General features: G+C 33.2%; 1 protein-coding gene across 3 annotated transcripts in view; it reads right to left on the bottom strand.

Annotated features, from left to right (window-relative positions):
- Nucleotides 1-16,637, bottom strand: part of LOC114335705 (transmembrane protein 272) — a 140,757-nt gene extending 124,120 nt beyond the window's left edge. For 2 of the 3 annotated variants that reach the window (XM_028285988.2, XM_028285985.2), the window contains exon 1: nucleotides 16,337-16,636. In XM_028285988.2, coding sequence (XP_028141789.1) covers nucleotides 16,337-16,484 — 148 coding nt within the window. In that variant the 5' untranslated portion in view covers nucleotides 16,485-16,636. Of the gene's footprint in view, nucleotides 1-16,336 lie in introns of all 3 variants that reach the window. The other variant, XM_028285987.2, reaches the window with a different exon arrangement.
- Nucleotides 16,638-17,604: the final 967 nt, after the last annotated feature.

The raw sequence follows: 17,604 nt of genomic DNA, 5'->3' as shown, positions 1-17,604 counted from the left end.
TCTCAAGAGATTTAGTTTACAATGGTTTGCCTATTTAAAGTCTTTAACTGAAGAGGTTGAGGAGTGGGGAGCTGTTTGTCTCAAGTTGGTCATTCAGAATTATATCTGTATTTTTCAATTTATTAATTCCCATAGATTCTAATAAAGATAGCTTAAGGCCTTTATTTTGAATATGCAGAATTTGAAACTGTTCACTAAAAGAATGATTATGATCTAGAAGGTGAAGTGCGTATGTAGAAGTGTCTGTTTTTCTATTGTTGAAAGCCCTTTTGTGTTCTGCTATCCGTTTGTCAAAGGTTCTGCCAGTTTGACCGATGTAAGTTTTCGGACAGTCACCACAAGTGAGTTTGTACACACCACTCTGTAGTTGCTTTCTCTTTCGGCTTTTATTGTTCTTAATATATTTACTTAAGTTGTTGTTAGTTCTGAAAGCTGGTGTTATTACAAATTACAAATTAGCAGCCTACCATAGCATGATACATAGACTGACAGAAATTCCCATGACAAAAAAAATAACTTCGAGATAGAACTAAACATCATTAAACAAATAGCAGTAAACAATTGCTATAACGAACAAACAGTTAACAAAATTTTAAACCAAAAACTCCATAAGAAAGCCCTGAAATTAGTGTATCCACCACCACAGACAGAACCCAGTACATTCTGCTCTCTAACATATACTGGCAAGATAACAACAAAAATAGCCAGATACATAAAAAAGAAAGGAATAACACCAGCTTTCAGAACTAACAACAACTTAAGTAAATATATTAAGAACAATAAAAGCCGAAAGAGAAAGCAACTACAGAGTGGTGTGTACAAACTGACTTGTGGTGACTGTCCGAAAACTGACATCGGTCAAACTGGCAAAACCTTTGACAAACGGATAGTAGAACACAAAAGGGCTTTCAACAATAGAAAAACAGACACTTCTACATACGCACTTCACCTTCTAGGTCATAATCATTCTTTTAATGAACAGTTTCAAATTCTGCATATTCAAAATAAAGGCCTTAAGCTATCTTTATTAGAATCTATGGAAATTAATAAATTGAAAAATACAGATATAATTCTGAATGACCAACTTGAGACAAACAGCTCCCCACTCCTCAACTTCTTCAGTTAAAGACTTTAAATAGGCAAACCATTGTAAACTAAATCACTTGAGAAAGGCACCCTGCCGAAACAGCTGTAGTCACTTAGTTGTAATAAATTTTGTGGAAGTATAGAAAACAAACGTTTTCAGTGTTTTATTATTAGATTTTTGATTCTTAGTATTTTTTAGATAAGCCAGTTTTTATGGGGATGCAGCTTCTTTTTTAATAGGTTTACATAAAAATTTTATGGGGGTTTTGTTCCTTTAAACCCCCCAAATGTTTGTGTACGTTCCAATTAAACTATTATTGTGGTACCATTAGGTAAACACAGTGTTTTTAAAACTTTTTTGACTCTTAGTTTTTTTTTGATAAGTCACCTTTTATCGAGATGTTGCTTCTTTTTCAAAATATACCTAATAATGTAAATTATAAATAAATTTTCAGATTATTAACAACAGCTCTCTATAATCGTACTTAACCATATACAAATATGTGGTGGATTCGAAAATTATTCAAAATATCTCGATAAACACTGGCTTATCGAAAATGTACCAAGAGCCAAAAAAGTTGTAAAAATATTGTGTTTACCTAATGGTGCAACAATAATAATTTAAAAACCTATACAGAAGTAAAAACTTCAAATTGTATTTTGGTATAAAATAGTTTATTTAAAACTTCTAAAAGTCATCCACATGGATTGCAAAACGTTTTCGTTCTGAACAGAACATCTTCAGTGCCTGGAATGAAGTATTTCCACGTTAGATTAAGGCAAAAAGGTTAAAATTGTGACTGTTAATGAGAAAATTATGTGGAGAATACTTACATTCCGCAAAGTAGTTGTAACTAGCACACCAATGAAGGTGGTAACTTCAAAATATATGGCTTACATTATACCTTATGATAAAATATTATGACTACAAGTCGATGTTACTAGATTAAAATATGTATGTGCCTAAAGAGCAACATGCTTCCCTGCTCGAAAAAACTAGGTACTTGCCATTTGAATTAGCACAGACCAACTGATGTAAAATGAAAAGGAATGACAAAGAGTGACATGACAAGACAAGGTAAAGTCAGTTTTTGGTTACGAACTTCAAAAAGTGTAGTTTTAATTTTTTGGATTTTAATAAAATGTAAAGGTAGGTAATAGCTGATTGAAAATATAATTAAAAATGTTTAAAAAATAAGTTGAGAATCTATTGTAAAGTCTAAATAGCAACTCTCTAATCCAGAAATAACTTTAGGTTTGTTGGAAATAAATAATAATTTAATTGGAACGTACACAAAAGCTTGGGGGGGTGTAAGGGAACAAAACCCCCATAAAATTCTTATGGGGTGCACAAATTTCACTTTAATTTGTTTTTAAGATGTTGCTACTATAAGAATGCCACATGTCAATTTTCAATAAAAAATCTCTAAGAGTTTTCGATATATGAAAAAAATCGATTTCAGTTTGTAACTTCAAAGGGCTGTAACTTTTTTTGTGTGCACTATTGTATATAGGCAAGTTAGGTTTAAACAACCTCCCCAGAATCTGTGGTATAATTTATGACCGATTTTTTCGGGCCACCCTGTATATAAGCGGTACCTAAATACTCTGACATTGTGTAAAAACAATGTTTTAAAAAGTGTGACTTTATTTTATTTTTAAACGACTGTAAATGAAGACTTTTTACTTCTCTTTTTTTTACTCTGTGTATATAGTTTATCTTATTTTTTCAACTTTAATAGGCCCGTTCCAAGTGACATGAAAACCGTTCTTCGTACTGCCCTCGTCATGCGCATTATAAAAAATGCGTTCCAAGCGAACATGAACGATGATTCGTATCGTACACTATGTTGTTCCAAGCGATCCATGTACCGCTTCGAAATCGGTAACTGAACGGTCCTTTTGATACATGCCTTCAAGCAGAAACTATTTTGTACTGACTTGCGCAGTTAGGATTGTTTTCATTTTTACTGGTCACTGCTATGAGATCTTGAGATCAGTTGATGATTCAATAATAGAATAATCCACAATCCACAATCCACGCTATTATAGTACCTGTGAATCTTGATTTTCGTTTAAATAATTATTAATTCTTTTTTTTTTCAAATTAATCTTAAAAATATGGATAATTTATTATTTTTTTTTTTCATAGAAGACAGCGATTTTATGTCAGATATCGATTCTGAGGAAGATGTTGAAGTGATGTTTAATGAACATGTTAGAAATGATAATTTCTAACCATCTGGCAAACTACTAGTGGTACTGTGGGGGTGTTTTTATATCAATGTACTGTGGTAATCGTACTGAAAATGGCTCAGGCGCAACTCGAACTTGAAATGCATTGAAATGGTACACAAATCTGTTCCAAGAGGGTTACGTACCGGTAATCGGTTCGGGATCGAAAGAAAACCGTTCAAGGGCGATTCTGCGCATTAAAACAGTCCAATCGATTTCGTAGCCGTTCAAGGGATCGTACAAATGTGTCGTCTTGGAACGAACCTATTATTACCTACTCGCTATTATTTCTGATCTATATTGCTGTTTAGTTTTAGGCCATCCTATGATCTCCCATCTTTCATATTATTGACTCGTTATCTTGTATAATAGTGTCTTGAGACGGCGTATGATATAGTTCCTAGACAAGAGCTATGAAGATGTGTAAGAGAAAGAAATGTCTGAGGGTTGAAAAAAGACTATTGAAGAGGTATGACCTTAGGTTAACAGGTTGAAAATGGAGCATATCGTCGGTCCGGAACAAGAATGACGTAACTGCAAATTTTGTCAATTACTGTTTATTGCGTAATTAACTTCTAAAATACTGTGTACAGATGATACAAAAACGAAAGAACTGTAACTATGTGCTGCGCCACTACAGGGTAGTTGCGTCGTTATTGAAACACGCGCCATTTTAGACCTTGTTTTAGATGAATAATGACGCAACTGTAAATAAGGTTGAAAAGGAGGGATAACATTAAGATAATAAAATTCGGACCAATAGGGATGTAGCCATCGCTGTAAGAATAAACGGCATACTAAATATTTAAAAGTCGTTTTTTTGTACAGAAAAATTTTAAGACGAAAAATGACGCAACTGTAGATAGGGTTGAAAATGGGGTGATTAAATTAAGATAATGAAATTTAAACCAATATGGCTGAAACTAAAAGCCATCATTGTAAGAATAAACGCCATACTGATGCTCCTGGACGGTTACTCTTTATTTAATCACTATTTTAAATATTTAAATATTTTTAGATGAATAATGACTTAACTGTAGATGGGGTTGAAAATGGGGGGATTAAATTAAGTTATTGAAATTCGAACCAATAGGGATAAAAATAAAAGCTGTCATTGTAAGAATAAACGCCATACCGATGTTCCTGGATGTTTGAGGACCTACTCCTCATTTAATCCCTATTTTAAATATTTAAAAATCATTTTTTTGCTCTCCTGAGAAATTTGGCTTTTTGCAGTTACGTCATTCTTATTTCGGACCGGCGATATATGGTAGAAAGGAACAGAAATCGAATTGTTTGGAGAAAAACGACAAGTAGGAGAATTTAAATGTATATTAGATCGGGAAATTGCCCCCAGAATAGAGGCTGGTTGATTTAACTGAAAGAGACTGAAGGGGGTAATCTGTGCTCTAAAAATCGGGAAGGGCTGAAAGGAGAGATATACAAGACTGTGGTGAACAGATTAGATAGCTGAAATGAAAATTTTAGGGTGGATGTTATGTAAGACATGCCGGTACAAAATGAGGATCGACGTGTTTAGGGAAAGAGTTGGGGCGACTACAGTCTCAGAAAACGTGCAAGAACCAAGACTGCAATGGTTTGGTCACGCCAGACGTAGAAATAAGAACTAATTGGGGCGAAAGATAGAGCTGATAGAAGTTGAGGGAAAGCGAGGAAGAGAAAAACCGAAGATAAGTTGGAAGGACTATGTCGCAGTGGACTAAAGAGAGAAAGGTTTAAATGAAGACGTGAATCGCGATTCCTGAAAAAGTGAGAAGTTGAGGAGGAAAAATAAGATCTCATATACAGGGTTTTCAGGAATGCTTTTGGCAGATATAACTACAAAATCTGGAACTCATTTTATGTCGATTTGATCTAAATCATTTTATGTAGAAATGCGTTCTAATGGAGCTAGAGCTCTTTAAAGATGGCGCTCTAATAGAAGTTTAGCTCAAATATCTTCAAAACGGTTGCCGTTTAAGTAATACTTAGTATATTCTGTATATTATTTCGGACGCGAAGTATGCACTGCAGGTATCTTCAGCACAAATAAAAGTTTTGCTGTAGGTCTCTAGCAAATGGTCATTGGTCGCGTTCACCAGAATTAATCCGAGTGCAATCCGATTAATTTGCGCTGAAATGCTGACAGTTTTTTACTAGTGAACGACTGACGTTTGACATTCGATTGAGAGTGTTCTGTGTTCCATTTGTTTATGTTTTTATTCTTTATTTATATAATTTATAACCTAGACACTTTTGTTTTTAAATAAAACTGTGTCTAAACTAAAATGTATTCTTGAAGAATTTTTGTTTGGGGACAAAATTAGCAAATGCCGTTATACATTTAGCGGATGTACCTACCTCAATTATTCCAGAAGGATGGGATGAAATAGGAATTAAAATTATTTTAAATATATATAAACCATAATTCAATATCCAATTTACTACTTACAGAACTACTTTCCAGGTAAAATTGTATAACAAATTAATAACATCATGTATATATTGTTATATTTCCAGGAACTATTTAATTGTATTGGTCATATCCACCAATTTGAAAACAGAATAATTCTATTGGAAAAAAATTAATGTTTAGGATTTGGATGCTAAGTAAACCAGAGAATTTGTTGCTGGGGATAGGTTTGGTTTGCCAAAGAGCTCTGGACATAAGATTTTCACCCAAATAATATAAAATTACAAAAAATTGGAAATAACTAATCTTGAATATCAATGTGTATATTGAGTTTAATTTTATTGCAAATATTCTATAATATAATTTTATTGCAAATATTGTATTAACACATTTGTGGACACATCTTCATATGCAGACAGTAATTTCCCTTTGTAAGTACATGCATATATAGTCGTACCTGCGAATGGGTTAATTGTAAATCGTAATGAATAAAAATTTTGTGTGAATCAATAAAAAACTGGTTTGTTTGAAAATAAATGTAGTACAAATGTGTTCATAATATTTATTTTCATGCTTAGATTAAAACTAAATGTATTGAAAAACAACCTTTCATATATCTTCCTCCTCCATTGTTAAGCAGAATTTGTTAACAAGAATTGTCCCTCCCTATTCTTTTTTTAATAAGAGGAATTTCTTCCTTAGCGTTCCTAGTATTTGGCTGTGGCTCTAAAATTGCATTTGTTTCACTGAGAGCATCTAAAAGGTCTCTCAATCCTTATTCCGTTTGACATAGCCATACTCATAGAAATAATTATATCTGTATTGATGGTATTATCAGAGAACAACGAACACATGGTGGTTTTCAGAGTGCTCACAACCAACAGTACCTTATGCTGCTTCGTTTTCTTTTACTGTTTTAACCCTTATCCGGGAAAGTGAGGCTCAATAGGCCCGAAACGCCATGTCTTTTATATGGAAGTAAAATGTCTTGCCCGGATAAGTATTAAAGTGAGCTTTCTCGTTTTAGAATTTTTTATAGAATACAGCTTCAATATATTGTAACCATGCAAAATATTTTTTTCCCTTTATAGGATGCCAGCAACAACTTTGTAATGTAAGATTGCTTGGAAATGTGCTTCTGTATGAGCATCATAAAGGGATGTCTATTGCATTCCCAGTTTATCTGAAGAGTTAGTTGGTTGTGATCAAAGAATCTTATTAAAAAATAGGTTATATCCCCCTCTAGTTCTTTTTTCATAGTTCCTCTACTTACCTATATTAAATTTGGAGTATGCCTAATTCCATGAAATGACAACAAATAATATCTTTGTAAATAGTTTTTAAAAAGCTGTCTAAACTGTATAATTAAATTTTTTTTAAAACATCTACTTTTAAAAATTTTGTACCTAGGCCTGGATCCCGCATACAAAAAAAAGTTGATTAATAGCAAGCTGAAAATTTGTTAATAGCTTAACGGTGTCTAGTTGGACACACTTTGATGTATAGAAACACTGGAACAGGGGAAGCTTTAATTGTGGAACGTGTCATCCTGACAAGTTTATGATTGTGAAAACTAGTAGGTTGTTTTTAAGTTTATTCAATAGCAAACTTTGTATATAATATATGAAAAAATTTTTGTCCGAAAAATATGTTGGGCATTTTAATAATTCCGACACGTAGAACATGGATAGGAATTTTATTGGTGGTAAATAGCAGTCTGATTTTTGCATGCTAATGAAAGAGTAGCAAATCAATTGGAAGTTCTGTCCTACACAATACATGAGACGTCGTTTTCCTAGTCTGACGGTCGAAACCTGTAACCTGTTCCACAATTAAAACATCAAAGTTTTTCCGACTAGACGCAGTTAAGCTAATAACAAATTTTCAGCTTGCTATTAATAAACTTTCTTTTGGTATGCAGGATCCAGGCCTATTAACTATTTAACTCGAGCAGATTCCATTTTATCAGCGAATATAAATCTCATTCAAAATTCGGCATATCTAGATACTCCTCATTAACTTAATGAAATCTTACCAGAATAATAAACGTTTACTACCAGAACAAGAAAATTTTGATAATAAATTAAAGATTCGGTCAGCTGTAGAAAGGCTTGAACTAATAAAATGCAAATTTAGAGGATTAAAATTTGATACAGAAAATATTCGATTAACGAACATTGTGTTTTACACAGTTTTATAATATAGAAGGCAATGTTCTGGATAAATGCAATATTGAGTAGGTATGCTAAATAAAGAAATTAATAATATAACGGTGGGTAAAGAAGAATAAACAATTGGAAATAACTAATATTGAGTATTATTGTATAGATACCTACCTACCTATATTAAATTTAATTTTATTGTAGGTAAATATTAACTATACCCTATTCCACCAACATACGCCTGTTTTGGATTACTTCGACAACGAATATTTTACTGTGCAAAATAATTAGAACGAAAGTAAATTGCAAATTACATTGTTGTTTATTGGAATAATTATTAGCGCCATTACTTTCGTACTTCTTATGTTGCACAGTAAAATATTCGTTGTCGAAGTAATCTAAAACAGGCGTATGTTCGTGGAATGGCCCATACAAATAGTTGGTATGCAATCAATACCAATTTTTATAAGATTTGTGAATCAATCAAAAACTGGATTGTTGGAAAATAAATGAGGTAGGTACCTACTACAGATATTGTGTTAATATTAATCCAATCCGATTAATTCAGCGCACCGTTCACTAGTAAAAGAGCTTCCAATCCGATTGCAAGCCGATTAAAAGCTCTCTGTCTGATGAACGCGACCAATGACTATTCATATAATTTGAAGTTATTTGCTTATGGTGCAAATGCTTTTGCTTCGGTTCCAAAAAAGTGCTGAAAACTCATTGATCATATATTTTAAGTCATATCTTACACTACATCAACTCTCTAGCGGGGCGGGCAAAACCCCCACAATCATTAATAGAAAGGGGGTAAGTGATACCTCGTTTTAAAGACCGTTCAACTACCTCTTTAAAAATACCACATATATTATATTTCTTTTCAGTGTTTTTGGAAAAATTTTGGACTGAATACTACGAAAACATTTTGGAGTTCCGAACTCGATATTTAATATCTTTACGGTTTTACTTGATTTTTCCAAAATTACTCCAATAAAATACTCAAAAAAATCAATTTGGAGTCTATACTCCAACCAAAATTTGGAAGTTCTCAACTTGACCCTTAATATCTTTACGGTTTTACTTGATTGTTCATGTTATAGACTTAGGCAAATATGCAAATTGCATATTTTGCATATTATGCATAAAATATGCAAAAATGACAAATTTTGCATATTTCTATAAAAGTATGCATAAAGTGCATATAACTTAAAATTTCATCAGATGTATAGATATATTCATGAAATAAAATTAACGAAGAGCTTGGAAATCCGAATATATTTTGTTTCAATATTTCTAGATATTTATTGTAATTTTGTCTTTGAATAGGGGTTCCAAAATCTGTTAGTTTATACCTCTAGTATATAGGTAAAAATTTTTATTGGGGTGGTCAGTTTTAGAAATCAATTATTATGTTGTAATTGCAATTTGAAACTGCCGAAAATAAAAGCAGTGTTTTCTCGTACAATAATCTTTAGTTGCGTGCTTCTAATTTAGGCCCATAGTATTTTTTCTTAGATAAAGAAAAAAAAACAAGAATCTCCTGTAAATATTTGGGGGATCTTCCTGCTTTCATAGTCATATTATCTTGATATTTTCAAGATTCCTGATTTTAATTGTTATGCAAATGGTTACCAGGTCCTTTCTGAAGTACTTTGTTCAAGTACTAGGTGGGACATTTTTAGGAACCATTTAATTTGAAAGCAGAGAATACCGTATATGTATTTGAAAAATGCCCCAGTTACAGCAGTTGATGTGGAAAGAAGTATTTTCATGTACAAATATATTGTACCTACTCAGAAACCACAAGTTTTTGTTAGAAAAATTTAAACAGCCCTTAATCATTTAATGTTAGCACAATTCAAAGTAATATCATTTATTTGTTAAAATACTTAAATAATTAAATACCTAAGCTTAGTTTGTAAAACAAATAAATGTTAATTACTGTAAATTATGATATAATTAAGATATTTTAAATATTTTTGTAAATTAAACGGATACTACTTTCTGAGTTATTTATATATAGAGCAAAACCTGTCAGTGACGGCCACTAAAAATGAAAGAATAATTGGCTGATATAGAAAGGTGGTCGGTACTGCCAGTTTTTGTAGTCTACATATAATTGGTTTGGGAAATTTTTAAACTGGCCGTTAGTACAGGTGGCCGGTAACACAGGTTTTACTGTAGGTACTTCTACTTTTTTTATTTTTATATGCATATTTTCTAGATCTTCTTCTTCTTCAGCCTGTTGTTCGTCCACTGCTGGACATAGGCCTCTTCCATTTGCTTCCATCGATTTCTACTCTTGGCAATTCTCATCCACTGCTTGCCCGCGACTTGTTTGATATCATCTGCCCACCTCTTCTGCGGTCTGCCTACTCCTCGCCTGTTCTCTCTTGGTCTCCAGTTTGTTAGTCTCTGTGTCCATTTTTCGGGATTATCTCGGGCAACATGTCCGACCCATTGCCACTTGAGCCTTGCTATACGTTCTGCGACATCAGTAATCTTTGTTATTTCACGAATGTCGATATTTCGAATTTTGTCTCTCAAACTAATCCCTATCATGGCCCTCTCCATCGCTCTTTGAGTTGTACTTAGCTGCTCTAAGGTTTTCTTTGTAAAGGCCATGGTCTCCAGTCCATATGTAGTTACAGGCAAGATACATTTGTCATAAACTCTACGTTTTAGACACATTGGTATATCTCTATTCTTCAAGATAAAGCTTAACTTGCCGAAAGCAAGTTGATATTGTTGTCTATTAGCTAGATAAACATGCGTATTTTTGTGTAAAATGGAAAATGGTGCATATTTATGAGCATATTTCATATGTTTTTATTTGCATTTGAACGACCTTTAAAATGAGGTATCACTCAACTCCCCTTTCATTAAATATTTTGGTTGTGTCCGACTGTCCGCCACCGCTAGACGGTTGATATAACTTAGTTGGAAACTGGTCTACCAAATGTCCCCCTTACAAATAAATTTGCCGCGTTTTTACATATTTTTAGATATTCTATAGGAACAAATTCAAAGAGGGCGGTACCTTTTAAAATTGACACACTGTATAGTTTTTGGTACACTAAATTAAAGTGCATTTGCTACGTTTTATTCATCAGACTCAACATTAGTAAATTCAGCAAGACTGTATGGATAGGTGTTCTTAAAATGTAAAATGTAAGGGGAGAGCAAATGTAAAATGTCATTTTTATTACAATCAATTATTGTGGTTTAATCTTATATAAAATATTATCTTACTTAAAGATGCCACAGTTTCAGGACCTGATTAGATCTTAATATATTCACATACCAATTGGCGAAGGTCGTTAGCTGATCTTGTACGGACTTGGTTTAATAACGATTTAAAAAATAAACAAATTTGTTTTTTTATCTTTGACTTAATAAAAATTTGTTTTGGGTACGAGCTAAAAAATATTTAAATTTGTTGTTACTCTGTTACTGCATAATCTGTTTCTCTTTTTTACAATTTTTATCGTTATTTGACTAGTCAAAAATACAAACATAACTACTATGTCTGCAAAGTCTTTTTCTTCTTCTTTGCATCATCCTTTAAGAATATTGGCGATTATCATGACTAGTGTGACCAACTCCAATTTAGTCGAATTCGGGACAAGACAAAAAAATAGCTGAAGCCCGGGACTTTTTAATGAAAATCAGGCCAGATTTTACAGAAAATACAGAACTTTAATATCTATTTATTTAACATTTTTATGTTGACCTATATTTTTGATGGAATTAAGCCACAATTGGTTGTAATGATAATTACATTTTTGTTAGTTTTTGACGTTTCGACTTCCAATCCGGAAAACGTTCTCAAAATGGGAAAAATTATAAAATCAACTCATGCTGGACTTCCATGTAAATATAGCCTTAGGTTAATATAAAAATATAATTATCATCATAACCAAATGTGGCTTAATCTCATCAAAAATATTGTAAAACATACCACAAGAAAACAGCTTCAGAACATTTTTATGTTGATCATATTTGTCGAACGATTGAATTTGCTTAAAAATGAGAAGAAAACCTTTAAAAATCACTACGATATATCGAAGACGATACTTGAAATACGGAAACGAAAAAAGTTTAAGTTTGAGACTTTGAGTTTTCGTAGAACTATAATACCATGATATAAAATGCATCAATTGTGGGTGTGGTATTTGTATTAAACTCTAGAATTTGTAGACTTTTTTTAGTCCCACCAATTCAATTTGATGTGAATTCTTATAAAAATAACGTATTCAAAATTTCAAAATATAATTTTACCAAAACGTTGAAAATTCGGATGGCCCGGTAGCCTTGTCCGGGACGCCGGGACACGAGTTCGTAATTCGGGCCATGTCCCGGATTTTTCGGACTAGTTGGCCACACTAATCATGATCCATCTTATTTTGTCTGCAGCGGTTTTGAAGAGTTCTATTGTTGTTTTTCGACTTCACTGTTTTAAAATTTTCAGCTAGGATGTGCGTCGTCTCCACGGTCCCCTTTTCCCTTCCTTTCCCCGGTACAACCAATTGCATTAACTCATATTTTTCATTTCTTAGTAAATGACCGAAGTATACCATTCTTCTTTCCTTCATAGTGTTGAGTATTTCTTGTTATTTTTTCATCTTTCTTAATGTTTCCGTGTTTGTTACGTGTTGTATCTATGATATTTTCCACATTCTTCGGTCACACCACATCTCAAAGCTGCCAAGTCTTTTTTCAGTTGCGTCCGTAATTGTCCAGGCTTCAACTCCATATAAAAAGACAGAGAATACGTAGCATCTCAATACTCTAGTTCTAATTTCTATTCCCAATTTTCCATTGCATAGGAATACTGCTTTCATCTTATTGAAAGCGCTTCTGTCAATCCCAATGCGGCGTTTTATTTCAAGGCAGTGTAGTAATGAGGAATTATTAAAATAAATAATTATGAGTCATGCAGGTGATAGTAGTGATACTAAATTTATCGGTAATATGCGACAAATATTAAGTTTTGAAATAATATATTGATTACTTGAATTTGACACTACACCAAAAAATGTTTGGTGGAAGGCGACAGTGTCCCTGATTGAAGAATAATCGTGATTGGACATCAATATATAATTCACATAAAAACCTACATTCACTTAATTCACACACATAGGTATTTATATTTTTATTTATAAAACATTTGTGAGATAAGCAAAGTTGAGTAAACAAAATATGACACGTTCGTAAATATCAAGAGACATTAATATTCACTTTTGCATGTAAAAAGATAGCAGAGGTATTAATAAACATTAAGATTAAGATGGTGCAATATCTTCATTACATTTTTAATACAACAATAGATTAGACAAAGATATGCCAAGAAATGATACATGGTGGTATGCATTCTTGTACAAATTCAAAATACAATACAATACATAATAGGTATATTTTTTACAATTGTATCACCACCCAAAGCGCATCACCACAATTTGTATGCAATAATCTCAAGATAAAGATAGGTGGAGAATTTTTCGGAAGGCCTACGTTCAGCAGTGGACAAAAAATATAGGCTAACTGATGAATTACATCAAAAGAATCTATCGTTCATATCCTCCATTTTCAAAAAAGGTGACAAAAGGCCAATAAATAATTATAGAAGGATCAGTGTAATGCCTTCAACAATCTTCGCCACAGTGTCATAAAAGAAAGAACAGAACAGCCCATGGATCATTACGGCTAAGAACAAGCCGGATTCCGAAAAGCCGTTTCATATCTAGATATATCATGATAAGAGTAATAGAAAGGAATACAGAGAAAAATGTTAAAACACATAAATATCATCTTTACCGACTTAAGAAAGCAGATAAAGTGCCCAGGAAAAAACTGTGAGAAGCAATTAAAAGAGTGCACATTAGAGAGAAATCGCTAAACACAATACAAAGAATGTATAAAGAAACACAGGTGCAAATAAAGTTAGGCAATGAAATAACAAAAACCATCATCGCAAGAGAAGGCTTCAAACAGAGATGTGGTTCCTGGATGGATTACCTACACATCTTAACATATAAATCGACCAGGATTTCAAAAGATGGTACATATAGAAAATGTGGAATATTGGGCATACCAGTTCAAGAGAACATATTACGTTCACTACTTTTTGCCGATAACTGTCATTTTTGCACAAGACAGGGAGGACACGGAATATATGACAAGGAAAATCAAGGAATAGTATGAGCTAAGAAACTCAAGATAAATATTTCCAAGACCGAATACTTATGTATTGAATCTGAGGTTGCAGATTTGAACTTAGTTTAAAAGAGTTGTAAGATTTTAAGTATTAAGGTCAAGGATAAGCCGGGGTGGTACTTGATGGAAGATACAGAAACGAAAATAGCACACGGAAAACAAGCCACGAAAGCACTCTATGGAAAAACACTCTAACCAAAGAAAACAATAATAGAATCTTTTAAAGGTGCTGAATATGGAGCGGAAATATGGTCACTGACAACAACATGAAATAAAACACGAAGAGTTGAATTGGACTTTACGAGAAGATGGCTACAAATCACCAGAGAGGATAGAATATGAACAGGAAATATAGAACACAATGGAAGATGGAAGTATAATGCTCAATGACAAAAATGTTGAAAAACAGAGCTCTGCAGTGGTAATACGGGCATGTAAAAAGAATGCCAGAGCACAGATGACCGAAAAGAATATAGGACAGTAGCACTGGAACCCGCCGGGGCGCCGGGAAGAAGACGGAGAGGAAGATCTGCTATGAGATGGAAAACTTACATAGGAAATGCTATGACAGAGAATTCAAAGAAAGTGACCTACGAAAACGGCGAACTCATAATGGGAAAAGCCGAAGAAGAAGTAGACCGGGCTGTATCGTCGCCCCCTCTAGCGAAATTATTCCGATTCGATTTTTTTGCACAAACTTACTCAAAAATATGTCCTTATAACATATCTACAGGGTGCCGGGCGGTGCCATGGTCGAAAAATTGTTTAAACAATTTTTTTTAAACACATTCACAAAAATAATTTTTTCACTTGGAACAATTTTTTTTAGATAATTTGGGACTTTCTAAATAAAAAAGATATCTTCTGATTTTTCTCTAAAATTGATAGCTGTTGAGTTATACGCGATTTAAAATTTGAAAAATGCGAAAATGGCCATATGTATAACTCGGACAAAATCGGTACTCACCGGAGCGTCTCTTTGCAAAGACAATGACGTCGACTTTGCAAAGTAACAAGACACTTACTCAACACACACACACTACACATTACACCTGACTTAGTGATAAGTTATACAATTACGTGGCTAAAGGTTCTAGTTAACCAAGGCCAGAATCAGAGAAAAAAAAACTCGGACAACAATCAATTTTAGAGAAAAATCACAAGAGACCAGAGACCTTTTTGTTCAGAATAACCCAAATTTTCAAAAAAAGATCATCCAAATAACCGTCAGAATAACCCAAATTTTTCGAACACCGCACCGCCCGGCACCCTGTGGATGTGTTATAAGGACCTCTTTTTGAGTATGTTTGTGCAAAAAAATCTAATCGAAATAGTTTCGTTAACTGGGCGGGGCGACGATACAGTTGGACTATAGCGCTAATTGTTAATAAATAAAAATAGCAGCTTTGTAATAAAATAATGTCAAAAATCTCTTCAGGATCTTGAAGAAGGGATGTAAAACTTAATTTTGTCACTTTTTGAATTTCATAATAATTATTTTTAATCCAGTTATTAAGCCTTAAAAATAGCAATTTTCGCAATTTTCAAATTTTTAATCGCTTATAACTCGACAACAATCAATTTTAGAGAAAAATGACAACAGTCCTTTTTTGCTCAGAATGGCCCAAATTATCTAAAAAATATTGTTCGAAATAAAAAAATTATTTTTGTGAATTTGTTTAATAAAAATTGTTATAAATTTTTCGACCACGGGACCGCCCGGCACCATGTGGATATGTTATAAGGACCTCTTTGTGAGTAAGTTTGTGCAAAAAATCGAATCGGAATGATTTCGCTAACGGGGTCGACGATATAGCTCGGTCTAAAGCAAAATATAAATTTATCAGGTATATCATACATGTATGCATATAAAACAATCAAAAGTATAATTTTTTACATTATTTTATGAGATCATAAACATTTTTAGCTACAACAGAATGTATGCACTTTTTTAAATGAATAGTTAATTTAGTGCGCTCCAATTAGCATAAAAATTGATGTCATTTTAATGATATCTAGTTTTTAAAATTGAGTACCTACGTTCTATTTTGAGAAGGATAATCCTAACAATGCAGGTTGCGTTATTTTTAGATGTATTACCTTACTTATTACCAAGGCGCCACGGAGTCCTACTACAATTATTCAATCTGATAAATCCGGCACGCTACCGTTCGCCAGATTGTAACAAAATCATAATAATTAAAAAAACAAAGCTACTTACGTAGAAGTTTCTGCTTGATTTTAGCAATCCTCGCTTTCTGTGTCTGAGCGGGAGTATGTGCATTGCTGCTACCTGTCGCAGGAGGATTATTCAAGGGTTGGTGTTGAGCCGCCGAAGAGTCGGTTGATTGTTGAGGGTGGTGTTCCATTGTTGTTGTCGCTTGCACTTTCGAAACTACTCTACATAACACGTGTTGATCACTTGAGGTGTTTCGTGCACTATAGTGTTTTCACGCTATGAATCTACCGGTAGTGGGTCGACCTCCGTGTCTCCTCTCTCTTTTTCGTTTACTATGTTCTAATGTCAATCAGTTTATATTTAGCTCCATGCGCTGAATGTTTTGATGGGCGGAGAATGCAGTAGCGTACAATTAGGAGAATTACATAAGTACAAAGATTTAAGAAGTACGGTTTTTTGAAAAAGTGTAGCCCAAAATCCCAAAACGTTTCCATTCGACAGATAGCTACCCGACAAAAGTATTTTGATAAAAAATACAGCAATCAAAACTAGTAAATTTTTAGCAATAGTTAATGGTTGGTACCTAGTATAAAATAATATACAATAGATATTATGAAGAAACATAATTTATTACTTTTTTGAAACCAGGGGCGTCATTAGAAATTTTTGTTTGGGAGGGGGGCAAGCATTATAATATATACAATACCTTATACAATACTATAGTAATAAAATTGATGTATTTTTTGTAAATTTGAATCTTTTTCAGGGTCAGGCGGCAATGCCCCTCCCTTGACCCTGTCAAATGACGCCCCTGTTTGAAACTAAATATGTATGTACATACTATTATTATACTTTGTATTATTACCCCTTTTGTGGTAATTTCCAAAACACAAAAAACTTGTGTATTATCTAGAGCAACCAGGGCCGTAACTATGATGTTAGGGGACCCGAGCAAAGATGATCTGGGGGCCCCTGCCGGGGGCTCTGGGGGTTTACTTCCCAGCGAAGGCAGGGTCCGGAAAAATGTTTGATATTTAACCCTTTGAAAACGCATTTTAATGGATTCTATGACTGAAGTTTCTTGAACCTACATATTGCTATTTTAGTTGACCAACACAAACAAATTTTGAAATCACCTTATTTTTTATTCGTTTTAAAAAATTTAAAAGAAAAACAACAAAATGAACAGATAATAAAACAAAATGAGATAATATAATTAAACAATAAAAAGAAAATTTCTTGAAACTTCAAAACCGAATGGAAAAATTTGAAGATATTAAGGTTTATTTAGAGAAAATGCAGGAAGAGGT

Source organism: Diabrotica virgifera, chromosome 2 (genome assembly GCF_917563875.1).
Source record: "Diabrotica virgifera virgifera chromosome 2, PGI_DIABVI_V3a".
Classification (NCBI taxonomy): domain Eukaryota; kingdom Metazoa; phylum Arthropoda; class Insecta; order Coleoptera; family Chrysomelidae; genus Diabrotica; species Diabrotica virgifera.
The sequence above is the reverse complement of the archived record's forward strand: the minus strand, read 5'-3'. Positions and strand labels throughout refer to the sequence as shown.